General features: G+C 42.7%; 1 protein-coding gene across 1 annotated transcript in view; it reads left to right on the top strand.

Moving 5' to 3' along the window:
* Positions 1 to 1431: 1431 nt before the first annotated feature.
* GPR39 (G protein-coupled receptor 39) overlaps positions 1432 to 17305 on the top strand; it is a 193171-nt gene continuing 177297 nt past the window's right edge. Inside the window, exons 1-2 of the mRNA XM_054972117.1 lie at positions 1432 to 1555; positions 2067 to 2953. Of these exons, the coding sequence (XP_054828092.1) occupies positions 2086 to 2953 (868 nt within the window). The 5' untranslated portion in view covers positions 1432 to 1555; positions 2067 to 2085. The remainder of the gene's footprint in view (positions 1556 to 2066; positions 2954 to 17305) is intronic.

Below are 17305 nucleotides of genomic sequence, written 5' to 3' on the forward strand. Positions count from 1 at the left end.
TAGAGATACCTTCCAACCCTATTATTCTGTGATTCTAAGTGTTGCTTTTAAGTACATGTGTTCTCTTACATATATAGGCAAATAAACAATTTAATCCAGAATACTCACCATTAAGCTGGTGGCACATTCCACCACCAATAGTCTCAGACAGGTAGCCATGTTGCAGCACAATCAATCAGTTAGGATAGCCAGCTCCAGACTGGAAATTCCTGGATATTTGGGTATGGGGTGGAGCCCGGGGAGGGAGGCAGGGCTTTGGAGAAGAGTAGGATTGCCAGGTCCCTTGAGTCCCCCAGTTGGGGATTGGGAACCTGGCACTTACCCTCTGAACTCTTCTGTGTGTCTCCTCGCGTGCGCACATAGCGTGTGCATACACATGTGTGTGCTCCTGGCATGCGTGATGATGTCACTTCTGGGAAGTGACGTCATCACACGGGTCAAAGCGTGGCCCGGCATGCGCTCCTGCACTTGTCAAAGGGCTGAATCACCCCCACAGGCTTGATTCAGCCCCAAACAGGCCTGTTGCGGGGTGTGGGGGTGCAGCACGCTGCCTGGGGGGCACCATGGGGGCATGCCCCCCACTGGCCAGGTAAGTGAGGTCTGGGGGGAGGAGGTGGGAGCAGGGGATCCCCCACCCCGGGCAAGGGATAGGCAAGCCTAGAGGGGAGGGACCTCAGCTAAGTATAATGTTATATAGCCCACCTTCCAAAGCAGCTATTTTTTCCAGTGGAACTGATCTCTGTCATCTGAACATCAGTTGTAATTCCAGATCTCCAGCCACTGCCTGAAGGTTGGGAACCCTACAAACACATGTCTAGCAAACAAGGCTTTAAAGATTAAGAATGTTCATTTGAGCATGAGATTTCATGAGGCACAGCTCTGACTCACAAAAGCTTATGCTGAAATAAATTTTATTAGTCTTCAATGTGCCACTGAACTAGTTTGTATTTATTTCAAAGTACCACAAGGAAATCTCATTGAATTTTAGGAAGCTTCTTCAGAATTACTCTATTGCAAGTGGTTTCTAAGTTACAACTACCTTTTTAAAAAGCAAGAACCCAGCGATAATTCTGAAACTGCCCTTTAACTCGGCTCTTTATTCCACCCACTTGAAAAGCAGTGAATTAAGAAAAGAGACTAAACGGAATGCGGTAATAAAGTCCTTTTTAAACACCACCACACCTTTGTTTGTTCTCAGCCAGGTTTCACTTCCTATTTCTTAAAAGTTAGGCTCAGATTTCAAGGGAAGAAGCAAAAGCCTGGCTGTATAACTTGACCCAGGTTTGCTTCATTCCTTTTCTGCCCGCTTTATCTTTTCGATCAGTGATCACATCTCCTCTGCAGTTCAGCAGCAAGTTAATGTTTGATGGACATTGTTGTCTATCAGCTGCGTAGAAGTCTCTCCTAGGGCAAGGCAGGAAGAGGCTGGTTGACTGGAGGAAGCCGTGGTTTAAGTTTTCAGTCTGAGAGAGGATCTATTTGAGGAAGAACTAACGTACAGAAAAGAAACAACACTGTGAGGAAGGAATTATATTAACTCCTGGAATAAAAGCAGGTGAATAAGAGTTCACTTTCCCTTTGGAAAATACCACTGTGATTGAAGTGGAGTCCTGACTCAGGTGTGGCAGGAAAGCAGCTGTATCTGTCTGTGTATAAAGGTGAAGTGTTTCTTTATAGTTCATTGTGGACTTTTCTTTAGCTCTGGTTGAATTCAGTGGTTTTGTTTCTGAGTAAGCATATGTAATAGCATTAGGCTTTAAGGCTGAAATCCTGTGCACAATTTGGAGTAACTTCCATAACCTTCAGGTATCTTATCTGTGAGTAAACCAGTATAGGGTCATAGTAAAAGCATTGTAGAGCTATTTAGTAGGGTAGCTATATTAATCTATAAGAGGAAAATACAAAAGAGATCTGTTTAACCTTAAAGACTTGTGTGTTTTACTGTATTGTGGGCTTTAATCCATTTTGTCAAATATGTTGTCTGAGACCTCTTATTTAGTTTTTAAGGGGATCGGGGTGATGATATGTGTCCTGACCTTTTCTTTTTTCTCATTTTCCCTGTTCAGTTTGTAATTAGTCCTACTCATGGCAACACAAAACGGCCAGCTGGATTGTTGGGACATCATCGATGACAGCCACATTCCAGAGTTTGATGTGGCCCAGTGGATCAAGATCACCCTTGCACTACTCTATGCTATCATCTTTGTGGCAGGCATTTTGGGCAACAGCATCACCATCCACACTACCAAACTGCTGCAGAAGAAAGGCTACCTGCAGAAAGAAGTTACAGACCACATGGTGAGTCTGGCATGCTCAGACCTCCTGGTCATCTTGCTGGGAATGCCTGTGGAGTTCTTCAGTATGATATGGAGCCCGTTCTCTACTCCTAAAGGTGACATAGCATGTAAGCTGTATTGCTTCATTTTTGAGGCATGCAGCTATGCTACAGTGCTGCATGTGGCCACTCTAAGTTTTGAAAGGTACATTGCCATTTGCCATCCCTTCAAGTTCAAAGCCACATCAGGATCCTGCAAAGTTAAGATCCTTATTGCCTTTGTCTGGATTACATCAGTCTTGGTAGCCCTTCCTCTCCTCTTCTCCATGGGCACGGAATATCCCTTAGAAGTCATTCAGGGCCATCGTGGGTTGGTTGCCTGCGCGAAGCCCCAAGGGAGGCACCACTTGCCCCAGCTAAATTTAAATATGACTGTATGCACCAGTTTATCCTCCAAATGGAAAGTCTTCCAGACCGGTATCTTCACTGCTTTCATCGTCTATGTTGTGGTTTTGGCATCTGTAGCCTTTATGTGCCGGAAAATGATGAAAACCCTGATGCTCCACAAACAAGGAACCTTAGCAGTAAAAGCAGAGCGAGACAACCAACACCAGTACCTAAGGAAAACTGAAAATCCAGATGGCAGGAGTTCCAGGAAACAGACCATTCTCTTTCTAGGTAAAATCACATCAGGTTGGTGTGGGGCTTTGTGGTAGAAATGGTTCTGGGCAAATAATAAATGAAGAGGAAATGGTATGGCTAGGATTGATTCAGCTGGGGGTGATGAAAAACGTAGTAGGGTTCATATTCCTTTAGTGTTTCACCATTCCCTGTTCATTATGGAAATAGTTTCTGCTCAGCAGAAAGCAAGTGGCATGCATAAATTGTATGGAACCTGTGTGTTGGTGATATTAAGGGAAGCATTAGTGCCTTCAGAATGTGCATTTGAGAGGAATGGTTTTCATTTCAGCTGCATCTCCCTTTTCTTTATGCACAGAGCTGAATGGCTGGGCTTGCTTACAGGCTCCTACAACCCCGATCCTCCATTTTCCTATCATCATTTTAAAGAAAGTGTTCTTTTTATTGAAATGTTTCCATTTAAGTCTAAATTCGCTGCTTATATAGTGTTAGAACTTTGTATCACTTAAATTAAGCAGGGGACAGTAAAATTCAGTTTACTTTGTCTGTTCATACTGCTTGATAATGCCTTATAGTTTCTCCATTTTTGAAAAGAATTAGACTTGCTTTGCATCTTAATGGTCCACCCCTATGATATGTAGAGAGAGAATGGAATGGAATGGGGGTCAGTGGGGATGGGCTGGTTAATATGCAAGTCTTTAAAAAAAAACTTGAAAGGAATTGGCGGTTATTTGAAATTCCAAGAAGCGGGGCTTTTTTTCAGCTGGAACGCGGTGGAACGGAGTTCCGGCACCTCTTGAAAATGGTCACATGGCTGGTGGCCCCGCCCCCTGATCTCCAGACAGAGGGGAGTTTAGATTGCCCTCCACGCCGAGTGGTGTGGAGGGCAATCTAAACTACCCCCCTGTCTGGAGATCAGGGGGCGAGGCCACTGGCCATGTGACCATTTTCGCTGATGGCAATTTAAACTTAAAAAAACTCCTCCCTTGTTCCAGCTGACCCAAAGTGACATCATTGTGTGGTCCTGAGTCCCACCACTGAGTTCCACCACCTCTTTTCCCAGGAAAAAAAGGCCTGCCAAGAAGTAAGACATGCTAAGGTCTATGGGCCTTATTTCTGCATAAAAGCAGCAGGGATTGGAGTGCTGGTTAAAAATCTCATTGATAAATAGGGAACCTATTCCCCCAGTGGGAGCAGGGATCCTGTTTTCACCCTTCACCCCCTGCCATGACTCACCTTGTTGTCAGGGGGAAAGGGTGCCTGAATGGGCCTCCTGGGCACGCTCCCAGGGGTGGAACAATGATGTAACTCTCAGGTGTGATGTCACTGCACCACCCCAACTGCAAATGACATCACCTATAAGTGATGTCACTAGAAGTGACATCATCGCGCAGGCACGGGAGTGCATGCACGAAGCATGAGTAAAACACGCTGCAACTGCAAACAAGTTAAGTGCCAGGTCCCCAGCCTCCTGCTGGGACAGTAAAGAGACCTGGCAACCCGACTGACAAACAATCTTTATCAGAAGGTCATGTGTTTATCAGTGCCATACTTAGAAGAATAATTCATTTAAGCCCACTGGCTTCCCTTAGACGGATGCCACTCTGCTTAGCATGATATTGTTGAGCAGTGACTGTTCACGTAAAAATGGTACCCTGAGACAGGCCTATCCTTTCAGAAAGTCATTTCTATGACTCCAGAGTTGCCAGTTCAGAAGATGGAGATTAGAGATGGGCACGAACAGCGATACGAACAAAAAAAAGCCCAATCCGCTGTTCGCAAGCAAGCTGTTCATGAGGCCCTGTTCCGGGCGAACATGTGTTCATTCCAAGCCCTCTTTGTGGCGTTCGTTAGCCGTTGGTAAGCCAGACAGTCTGGCGCCTTTCAATCAATTCCCCTGGCAACATAGGCATGGACTGTCTGAACTCTGTCTGAACTCCTTCTGGTTTTCCTTCTGGCTTGTAACCCCTCGAAGTAGCTTTCAGCAGACAGTCCAGTTTTTGCCACTGTGAAAAGAAAATGACAGTCAAGGGAGGGATACATGGATCATGGCTTTCCTAGGGTCCACTCTCTCTGAAACTTGGGGGGTCTTCAGATGACAGTGAGGACTATGTCCCTTGCAAATTTGGTGGGTATTGGACATTTGGAAGGTCAGTTTATAACCCCTCAAAGTAGCTTCCAGCAGACAGTCCAGTTTTTGCCCCTGTAAACAGAAAATGACATGAAAGGGGGAGACCCATGGATCATGCCTTTCCCAGGGTGCAATCTCTCTGAAACTTGGGGGGGGGGGTCTTCAGAGGACAGTGAGGACTATGTCCCCTGTTAATGTGGTGGGTATTGGACATTGGGAAGGTCAGTTTGTAACCCCTTAAAGTAGCTTCCCACAGACATTCCAGTTTTTGCCACTGTGAAGAGAACATGACATGAAAGGGGGAGACCCATGGACTCTCCTTTCCCCGGCTCAAATTCAGCTAAGTCCCAAGGGGGCTGTTCTGGCTCCCACGAACCTCCAACTACAAACATGTTCGTGAACATGTCATGTCTGTCGATGTTCATTAATCCCTGTTCGTGGATGGCAATGAACAATGAACATCGTGTTCAGTTTTTTCCCTGTTCATGCCCATCTCTAATGGAGATGACCATGTTAGTAGTAATTTCCCACCAGTGCCTTTGGAGTGTGAGGCTGCCATTTAGTTCCTAAGGGAGTGCCAGTTGTGTGTCCAGAAAACTGTCATGCAACCTCTTGGAGAGCCGCTATAATTAGGAAAGGAATAGCATTTATTTCAGGCATACTGGTGCTACCTAGCCGTATAACTGGCAATGACACTGCACTTTTCAAAGGCTCTTGTGGGGGAGCCATTATTAAGTTAGCAGTTTTTGCTACAATCTTAAGCCTCCTTATTAGTGAATAATGCCCACTGAACACAAAGGGACTTACTGCTGAGTATGCACGCTTAGGATGGTACTGTTCATCTGATAACCATGCTGTTCAAGGTATAGAATCGGGTCCAGTAACAAACCAACAAACAAAACCCCTGGTTGCTCATACTGGGAGCAGACTTTTTATATATTCACTGTGCTTGAAGCTAGGCCTTGGTAGATGAGGAAGATAGTTGATCTTACAGATGTAGTTGCTTTTCTTGGATTTTTTTCTTCTTGAAGTCTGTTAAAAGACCAATAACTTTGGAATTATGTTTGATTCTTATCTCTCTTGCCACATTTTTCAAACTAAACCTAATCAAGTTGTCATCTCACCATCCTGAGAATCTTTCCAGGCTGTGATCCATGTAGCCTCAGCATCTTGTGGAGGGCTCTTAGATGCACTTTTCATCATGTTCTGCTTGAATTGCCACAATTCCTTGTCTTTACGGACTTGCTTTGTACAAGTCTAGTGCTACAATAAATGAACTAGCTAGCATATGAATGTGCACACTGCCAAGCCAGAGTTGTTTTGATTACTCTTTAGCTATCCACATTGGAAACTGAGGGTGAGCGAAGGTGTTGAATGCACATATTAACAAGCATACATTCTTAGGTCGATCAATAATTGTGCTGTTCTTTCCTAGCTCCATGCACATTTGCTATGATCTGTGGTCAGTGAAGTCCCAGCTAGTTGCTTGTCGGCAGAATGCATTTCCAAGTCAGGAATTCCAGATATAGTGAATGTCAGTACCAACTCATATCTACAAAATAGATTGTATTGGGGATGTCCAAATAAGTTTTTTGTACTGTAAGCAAGAGCCAGTAATACACTATCAACTTCAGAAAATGTATAGCTATATAGGTTCACAGCAAAAAAGAAGATGGGGGGGGGGGTTTGGCAAAAAATTGGTGTTCAGATCTGGCACTAGCCACCATGCGACGCTATGCAGAGGTATTCCAGTCTTCATTAACTGATTTCAATTATTTCAGGCAATTTTTTAAAAAGTTCTTTCTCACAAACAGACATATAAAAATACCATCAGCCTACATTAAAGAACTGTTGTAGGTATATTATTGCAACAAGTGAAGTACTTTAAACATGTTCAATTTTATGTAATTTTATCATTTTAATTGTTCTTGTTAAAGAAAAGCTAGAGACTGACTTTTTAAAACAAAAACAAAAAGCGGAATCTTCAAGACTCTAACACAAGACTTTCCAAGCACCTTGAATATATACTGCCTACTTTTTCCTTTATTTTGCCTGAAATAATTGAAATCAGTTAACGAAGACTGGAATACCTCTGCATAGTGTCGCATGGTGGCTAGTGCCAGATCTGAACATCAGATTTCCTGAAGTAGATTCTTATTACTGCACTACACTAGTACTAGTACTACAGTACATTAGTATCTCTTTCTTGAAATACATTTATACTCCTTGTTTAGTACTTCAGTGTTAAACTAAGCCTGGAAGGAGCTGAACTGAAAACCCAGAGTGCTTTCATTAATATTTTGAATTCAATGTATTGCTTGCATTGGGGGGGGGGTGCACCTTCTAGTTTTTGAACCTTGTGATCATACAGCTTTTAAAATTCAGAGTCCATGTCGCATGATCTGCTTTAGGATTTTAGAGAGGCTTGAAGCAGCACTATGATCAGTCATCATCACAAGCTGTGCCATTTTCTTACTTAAATCTGATTTCCAGATGGGGACAATATTGTACACTTTCTAGGAATCTAGCAATAGAATCTGAGTGGCTACCTCACAGACTAGGGTTACCAGCCCCACTTACCTGAAAGGCAGAGGATGGGAGGTTGGTAGGTAGCCAGGAGGAGGCAATCCATGATCCTTGCACATCCATTCCAGAGCCCCCAATGATGTCACTTCCAGTTGAAAACCAGAAGCTACGGCGTCTCAGTAGGGTTGCCAGGGGCCCAAGCAGGGGTGGGGGCAGCAGGGTACCCACCTCCTGTGGATGTACATAGTGTACACTCTCCCACACTCCACTGTCGCACCAGAAAATGACATTCTCCAGTACAATGGAGGAATTGCGGTGCACACTGAAGTTGAGCACTGTGAAAACCATCCCTCTTGAAGCAGTTTTCACTGAACTCTGCTTCAGCGTGCCCTGTCATATTGGAAAATGAGCATGATGGAGGAATCATGCACGTGAAGGAGCTCAGTAAAAACTGCCTCCAAAGAGCTGGTTTTCATGGTACTTGGCTTCAGCACCCACCACGATTCCTCTATCACCGGCGCGATGAGAGAGAGCATGTATGCGCTTCTCCCCACCCCCGTGTCTTCCTCATCATCAGCCAAGTGAGTGGGGCTGGGGGTGGCAGGTGTGGCCTGGGAGATGGCAAGTCTAGGCCACAGCAGGGCCAAAAGGGGCCCCAAACATAGCATTTTGGGTGGCTCCCAGCCTGCCTTCCCTCTCTTTCCCCTCCCTCTTCCCCCTTCCTCCGTTCAGGGGAGCAGGCCAGGGGGGTGAAAGGTGGTGGCAGGGGATCCCTGTTCCCACCAGGGAGCTGGCATCCCTATCACAGAGCTATATTGGTGGTTATGGGGCCTTCTTTCTTCTACCCCGATGACCTTGCTCACTTCCTGCCTGTATTAATTCAGGTTGTGCAGTTGGAAAAACAGACACCCATCTATATTGTTGGCTCAAATGGAGGTGCTGTTCTCAGTCTTCTCTTTCTCATTTCTTCATGATAATATATAACACAGTCATTGCATTCCTATAATGGTACACTGTTTTAAACTTATGCACTACTAGATAATATGACATTGTTTTTTCTTTCAATAGCAAACAGAGTTGAAAATATCCGCTCTTTGCCAAGTTATTCTTTAAGCTGAGGATCCCTCTGTGGCTGGCTGGGATCTGATATATAATAAACTTAGTGTAATGACTAAACCAGTCCTGGGCATATTAGTATACCAACAACTTTGTCCTTTGCTGCTTTAAAAAAAAATAGAGCTGGCATAAGGAAACAAAATGAAAGCCGTTCCCTGATTTCTTTCTGCAAGAATCTTTGCTACAATGCCTTTAACTGTGTGTAAGTGTGAGAGGGAGAGGGTGTTAGTTTGTGCTTATTTCAGTGACTTCTGTGCTGTATTTCAAATGATTCTTTAATATGAGTCTCACTAATTAACTTGGGTTGGAAAAATAAATTAATGAACAGAAGAGGGAACTCATGGCCTGAGTCCATGAGAATAATACAATGCATTTGATACCGTGGCTTTCATAAGAATTATGCTTTAGGGTGCTTTTAACCCAGGCAGAATGAGCAGATATATTGTTTACAAATTGCTGAATTTAAATATTGTGATGTAGCAGTTCCTTTTGTATTTCATTTAACAGATGGGTCAAATTAAAACAAATATTTGCTCATTCCAAACGTATTTCACATTTAATGTGAAATGTAAATGACAAGACAGAGCAAGATGTCTTGAAGAGTCTAGCAGCAATAAAAACAATTTAGAGTCTCTCTCTTGTAGTTGTTAAAAGTGATAACTTCTATAAAGCAGAAATTAAATTCATAAATCTACTACTCAAGAAGGGAGAATATAAGTAGAAAAACAAATGGAAATGTATGGGGTTTTTAGTGTTATACTTTGGTGCAATATTTGGAAGTAATGAAAACAAATTGTTTGCATTTTAAAGCGTAAGGGGGAAATACTATGTGACTTTAAGTATTTGGTGCTGCATTTGAGAACAAGAACTGAAAAGTGGTAGAGCAAGATATAATCCTAGTATGATCATTCAAAAGTGGGTGTTTGGGGAGGGACCACTAAGGCTAAATTCCTCTATATTGTAAAGCAGTATTTCCTCCCAGTTTATGTGCCCCATAATTTCACAAGTGTGTAGTTTTGATATATCTCTTTCACTTAAAGCAGCAGCTCTCAAACTGCAATATGGCCACCTTGAAGGCTGAAGATTCTTGGGGGTGGGGTTATGAAGTGCCAAGGGAGGGATAATCCTGCAGTAGACATGCTTTCCTCCCAAGACAGAGGGTTCGCACAACCAATTCCCCCTCCCCTAATCAAACGTAAGTGGTGTAACTGGAAACTAAAGAGTACACTTCCTCTGTATATCCCTACCTCCATCATCCTGCCTGTCCTTTGTTACCTTACCTTACAGGTTCCTAGGAGCAGGTATATGTCATCTTGCACTTCTGCAAAATGCTGAACATATTGATAGTCCTCCTGTGTATATATAACTAGCTTGCTACCTGTGCTTCGCTACGGTATTTAACTGCTTTAAATCAGGTTATAATACTTATGGATATGTAACATTTTTTGGTTTGTGTTTTTTTTAAGTTGGTTTTGTAGTATAATAGCATAGTACCTGAGCTTCACAAAGGTGTTTGAATAAAGAGAAGGGTGTTGATGCCGAAAACTGATGAAATGAATTTCGAAATGTAGCATTTATTGAAGAGATTTTAAAAGGAAAAATTGTAGTGCAATAAATAAAGTGAAAAATAAGTACATCCATTTTCTTTTTCTACTGAAAGACTTCTTTGTAGACCACATTGTTGGTTTTCTCCTTAGGTGCTAGCATCACTAGAATGCTGGGTGAGCTCACTCTGGAGCAGGTCACGTAGAACTGCCCGTGCTCAGTTGCCATACTAACTTTTATATAAAAGTTATACCGTCTTTCTTCAACTGTCTGCAGTTTTCTTTACCTGATTTTTACCTCAGAACACAGAGTTCCATAGCTGACCAATCTGAGAGAGGGGGGTGCAAGCAGGCAGGAGTCTGCCAGCCACATAGGAAAGCCAGGCACCACAGGGAGATGAGCAACCCTAGTGAACTTTGAGGGGAAGACTGGGAGGTGCATTTTACCTCAGGACACATTCAATGATTCCCAATAGCAACTGCATACTCTTTAGAATGTGGGGAGTGAGGAACAATCAGGCCGCATATGCAAATTACCTCTGTGTTCCAACTGTGTCTTGGAGGGGATGAGGTGTGGAATGTTGTGAGCCCCCATGAGCCCTGTAATGATTTCAAGAAATGGGTGCATGTGTCTTTAAATGTTTGGTGAGACTGGTGAAGAGTGGGGGTGAAAAAGAGAGTTGAGTGAATGATATGATTGGTTGATGACAGAGTGGGCAGAGTGAAGGCGGTTTTCAGTTACTAAGGGAGAGAAAAAGGTTCAGTTAGGGCAAGAGAGGCGAGCTGTGTGCAGCCTGAGTGTGTTCATGTATTTGTGAGGGAAAGGCCACCTGAGTGGAAGCCTGAACTGTGTGTGTCTGTGAAACTATATATTCACTCTATTTGAAGAGGCTAACTGTGTGTGAAGCCTTACAAGAGATCTGTGTGAATGCGTTTGGATGAAGCAACTAGAAGAACTAAGAACGACTTTTATGTAACCAATACGCTTCTTAAAAAAATAAACTTTGTTTTGTTATATCCCAGAGTTATCTCCCATTCCTATCCTCAGGGCCACATAGAACCACGAAGGAGCCTGACGCTCAAACATGTTACAAAAGGGAAAATTTAAATAAAACATTTTGGAAAAATATATTCCTGGTGGCAGCAAACTACCCAGAGGGTATAAGGGGGAGATTTAAAGCAAAATCCACCCTAAAGAAAGTGAAGATCATAACAAGCCCACATATGCAAATGACCTTGAAAGGCTGGCACAATCAGGGAAGAGTGGTCGAGTTGGCAGTGAGCAGGGGCGTAAGCAGGCAGCAGCCTGCCAGCCACAGAGGGAAGCTGTATCCCTTTGGGAAAACACATTTTACCCCTTTTTACCCCCTAAGGGGGCGAATTTCTTAAAATCCCTTCTTAGTGGGTGTTTACATCATGAAAGTAATGTTCTCCCCAAATTTCATGTTTCTATGTGTCCACGGGTTTGGGCTGTCCATTGATGAATCAGTCAGGACACTTGTCTTTATATATATATATAGGAGTTTCTAGCCTCAGAAGTGTCTCTCATTCCTGCCACTTTCCCTGAAAAGTAGTTCAGAAAAGAGTCTGAGAGTCAGTTTGTGTAGTGATTACCGTGATGGGCTAAGAACATGAAGAATGCTTCTGGTCAGCTAAGGATAAGATTGGTCAGCTATGGATAATATCAAGTTATATCAAGGTGGAGGAAGCTAGAAGGGGCTTGGCCATACTAGACTTGATATTAACCAACAGGGAAGAATTGGTAGATGAGGTGAAGGTGGTGGGGACCTTAAGGGAAGTGACCATGTCCTCCTTGAATTCCAGTTGCTGTGGGGGAGGGGCAAGGAAGTTTGTAGCCAGACTCGTATGTTAGATTTTCATAGGGCCAACTTCAGAGGCTTGATGAGAGTCATTCTGTGGGGGAATGTGCTGGAAAAGAAAGGAGCGAGTGAAGGGTGGGCTCTTCTCAAACATGAGCTTTTACAAGCTCAAGCCCTCACTATCCCAGCAAGATGGAAACATGGTAAGGGCTCCACGAAACCAATGTGGATGTACAGAGAGCTCCAGATTAAGCTAAGGGAGAAAAAGGAAATGTTCAGGAAATGGAGAAAATGGACAGACCTCTAAAGAGGAGTATATGAGTGTTACTAGGTACTGCAGAGCAAAAGCTCAGTACGAGCTGGGTCTGGCCAGGAGGGCTTGCTACAATAACAAAAACTTCTGCAGATATGTGACAAGCAACTTCAAGGTAAAAGGGGCAACTGGACCGCTATTGGGAGTAGATGGAGAAACTCTGATACAGGACAGAGAAAAAGCAGGCAGGCTTAATGACTTTTTTGCCTCTCTTTTCTCCCTGAAGAACTCAGGCACATCTAGAGAAAGTAGAAAATGTGACGTGACACCTGAGTGGCTAGTTGACATTGACAGAGAGGTTGTGGAGAGACATCTGGCTGCACTGGATGAATACAAATCCCCTGGGCCGTATGGGGTGCACCCAAGAGTGCTGAACGAACTTTCTAGAGAACTTGCAGAACCCCTGTCCATCATCTTCAAGGCCTCCTGGAGGACTGGGGATGTGCCACAAGATTGGAGAAGACCGAATGTTATCCCAGTCTTTAAGAAAGGGAAGAAGGGATGACCCTGTAGGAAACTACAGGCCAGTCAGTCTGACTTCTGTTGCTGGGAAGATATTAGAACAGATTTTAAAGGGATCAATCTATAAGCATCTGCAGGACCGCTCAGTGATCTGGGGAAGTCAGCATGGTTTTGTCCCTAACAGATCTTGTCAGACCAACCGGGTTTCCTTCTTTGATCGCGTGACCAGCTTACTGGATCGGGGGAACTCTGTTGACATGATTTGTCTGGATTTCAGTAAAGCTTTTGATATGGTCCCCCATGACATTCTGATGGGCAAACTGGAAGACTGTGGACTATAGGACAGTTCGGTGGATAGGGAACTGGTTAGAGGACCACACCCAAAGAGTGGTGGTCAACAGCGTTTCATCAGAATGGAGGGAGGTGTCCAGTGGGGTGCCGCAGGGCTCGGTTTGTGGTCCAGTACTTTTCAATATTTTTATCAATGATCTGGATAAAGGAGTTGAAGGGCTGCTCATTAAATTTGCTGATGATACCAAATTGGGAGGAGTAGCAAACACCCAAGAGGATAGAATTAAAATTCAACAAGACCTGAATATTCTGGAGAAATGGGCAGCTGTGAATAGGATGCAATTCAACAAAGACAAATACACAGTATTACATCTGGGCCACAAAAATGGGAAGCACAAATACTGGATGGGGGATACATTTCTGAGCAGTAGTATATGTGAAAAAGATCTTGGGGTAAGAGTGGACTGTAAACTAAATATGAACAGTCAGTGTGATGTGGTGGTAAAAAAGCCCAATTCAATCCTGGGTTGTATCAAAGGGGCCATAGTGTCGAAATCGCAGGAGGACATAGCCTCTATACTGCCTTGGTCAGGCCACACCTGGATATTGTGTGCAGTTCTGGAGGCCTCACTTCAAAAAAGATGGGGACAATATCGAGAGGGTGCAGAGGAGAGTGACGAGGATGATCAGGGGTCTGGAGACTGAGCCCTTCAAGGAAAGGCTGAGGGCCTTGGGAATGTTTAGTTTGGAGAAGAGGAGATTGAGGGGGGGGACATGATTGCTCTCTAAGTATTTGAAAGGCTGTCATTTGGAGGAGGGCAGGGAGCTGTTCCAGTTGGCAGCACAGGGTAGGACCCAAAACAATGGGCTTAAATTACATGCACAAAGGTACCAGCTGGATATTAGGAAGAACTTTTTCACGATCAGAGTAGTTCTAAAGTGGAATCAGCTGCCTATGGAGGTGGTGAGCTCCCCTTCACTGACAGTTTTCAAGAAGAGGCTGGATGAATATTTGTCAGAGATGCTTTAGGCTGATCCTGCACTGGGCAGGGGGTTGTACTAGATAGTCTGTATGGTCCCTTCCAACTCTATGATTCTACGATTCTATATTAGCAAGCAGCTGGCTTGGTTTGGATTATTGATTGGATACGAAACCCTAAGAACAGATTAATAAAACTAGAGGTGGTGGATTTAGCAGATGGGCTGCATAATTACCTTTGGGTGACAAAAAGAATAAGGAGACAACAAAAGAATCATGTTATAAGGGACAGCCTGATACAAATTTGGGAATCGGTTAGAAAGAGAATAAGTCCATTGATATTGCCAATATTATCACCAATTGAAGCTTTTTGTGATAAAAACCGGAGAAAAGACAATGACAATAACATATAGAGATATGATAAACTCTCAAGGGAAGATAAAATCATGGCAAGAAATCCAAGATGAAGGAATAAAAATACAATGGCGGATATATTTTCAGGCGGTCTCCAGATTAAAAGAAGCTCTTAAAGTTTATAGAGGACAATTAAGAGATCTTACAGAATTCAAGAAAATAATTACACAGAAGAAGGAGCACCTTCTGGGTCACATTTATAAACTTTTACTTCAATATGATACAGAAACAGAACAAGTTAAAACCTGCATGGTAAAATGGATGCAAAATTTTGGAGAAGAAATAACATTTCAACAGTGAGAGAATCTTTGGACAAAGAGTATAAAGTTCACAGCGAGTCAAACACTAAGGGAAAACTGGTATAAGATGTTTTTCAGATGGTATATCACGCCTAAGGATATTGAGAAAATGGAGAAGAAATATATAGGGTCATGTTTGAAATGTAAAGAAGCGGATGGCTCTTTTTATCATATGTTGTGGACATGCAAAAAAAGTAAAAAAAATTGGAAAGACATTCACGCTGAGATGCAAAAAAATTTAAAACTAGATTTCGCCTTGAAACCCCAGACTATGCTGCTGGGAATAATACCAGAAAATATTGATAAAACATTACATGAATTATCCAGATATTTGTTGACTGCGGCAAGCGTGACATTTGGGAGTAAATGGAAAGAAGATGAATGTCCAACCAAGGAAATTTGGAAAGACAAGATGGCAGAATATGCAGTGATGGCAAAACTGACGAGTTATATAAATAGAAGACCAATAAGTGAATTTGAAGAGAAATGGGGAAATTATTTTGCTTATAAAGAATAGAATAAATAAGATGTTGCAGTTTTATAAATTGGAATAAGATCACATACTGACTTATTGTATATAGCTTATAAGAGGTTACAGTCTAACAAGGAGGGAAATGTATGAATATATAATCAAATATATAATTGCTAAAATAGTTTGTAGATATGGAAACATTGATAAGTAGAGAAGATTGCTATATTAATCAGTTACATAAAGATATAAGATGAAATAGTGTAGTAATAATGGAATGAGTTTTTCCTTTTTGATTATTAATTTTTATTACTAAGTATGGGGAAGGAGGTGGGAGGCGCTAAGTATGTGTAGTATATAGTAATGGGAGTTAACAGTTGCAATTTTTATTGCTATGTGGATAAATATTGAAAAAGATTAAGTTTTTGTGCACTCTGTATTCTAAGAACTCTTGTAGCGATAAGTCGCAAAATCTTCTTAACCTTATTAACTTTTCCCTCCCACCTTCTTTCTTTTTGTATCCCTGTTTTTACTTTGATAAAATAAAGAAATAGAGAGAGAGGAAGAACCCTTCTGGTTTAAAGCTCACACCAGTTACCCTTTCTCAGCCTGTCCTACAAGGTTAGAATAAACCAGAGAAGGGATTAACCATGTGTGCTGCCCTAAGGTTCCTGGAGGAAGGGCAGGAAAGACATTCCCTTGTCATTAAACAACAGAAATGGCACCAGAGGCATTTTTAAAATTCCAGAAATAACTAGCTAGTTTATTTACTTTGGAGGGGAAAGGTCAGATGAAATTAGGGGTTGAAAATCTCTGAGATAATTCAACATGTATATCTGAGGTAAAATCAAAACGTGCAGGAGACTTCAGTTCTTATACTCTTCACAGATACTTAAAGGTTTATGTTTTGAGGCTTTCCCTTGCTTTTTCCCAAGTACTCTAATATACTTTCTTTTAGTAATCTCCTCTTCTGGAGTTAGGAATCCTAGTACTCACTTTCTAGTACCCCAGTCCTCAGTGCTTTCCTTCAGTCATTAACTAAATCTGAAGGTCTCCACAGGCTGTTTCCAAACACACCCACCAAGGATCTCTTCACTCTTGAGAACTATCTTCATTTGACTAGGTAGGGAAAATCTCCTCTCCTTAGAGCTTTCTCTAGCCCAATTGTGACTCTGCACCTACTTCCCAAACCTGCTTGCTAACTTTCCCCAATTCTCCTGCCAGTGATAAAACTGGTCTCCATTAAGAATCAGTCTCTCCACTCTTTACACTCCATCTCTCTCAGCTAGGACTGAAAATAGACCCTCCTCTTTCCAGCTCATGCTACCCAATTACAGCCAGTTTGGTGTAGTGCTTAAGAGCGTGGGCCTCTAATCTGGAGAACTGGGATTGATTCCCCACTCCTCTACTTAAAGCCAGCTGGGTGACCTGGGATCAGTCACAGCTTCTAGGAACTTGTAGGAGCTCTCTCAACCGCCCCCCCCCACAGAGTGTTTTGTTGTAGGAATAATAACACACTTTGTAAACTGCTCTGAGTGGATGTTAAGTTGTCCTGAAGGACAGTATATAAACCTGTTGTTGTTGTTGTTGTTGTTGTTAGATCCCTTGGAGTGGCCTGTCACTCAAAGCTCTCTGATTCCGTGAGGGATTAAATCTTAACAGTCCTACAGCTGTGTACAGCCTTTTTGGGCTTTTTGAGTTGTGCAGTTGTCACAGCAGACAATAAATGTTTTAGCCATCCTTTCATGGCCTGCCCTAGGAGGATCAATGCCAAGAATAAATCAGCTGTTATACCCCCGCCCAGCATTTTTATACACAGTTATTGGGGTTATACATGCCCCATTCCAATACCTCTTTGTCTTACGGAAAGAGTGAGACCTTGCTGTAATACCTTCTTTGGGCATCAGGGTCCTGTTGTGTCCACAGGGTTGAGTCCTGGTGCTTGGCTCCATCTGTCTCCTCCTTCTCTTTACTCTTTCTAACTAGGCCTATTCTCTCGTCTTCTCTTTTCCACTTGTTCTCTTGTT

The sequence above is a fragment of the Eublepharis macularius genome, chromosome 2 (genome assembly GCF_028583425.1).
Source record: "Eublepharis macularius isolate TG4126 chromosome 2, MPM_Emac_v1.0, whole genome shotgun sequence".
In the NCBI taxonomy this organism is placed as follows: domain Eukaryota; kingdom Metazoa; phylum Chordata; class Lepidosauria; order Squamata; family Eublepharidae; genus Eublepharis; species Eublepharis macularius.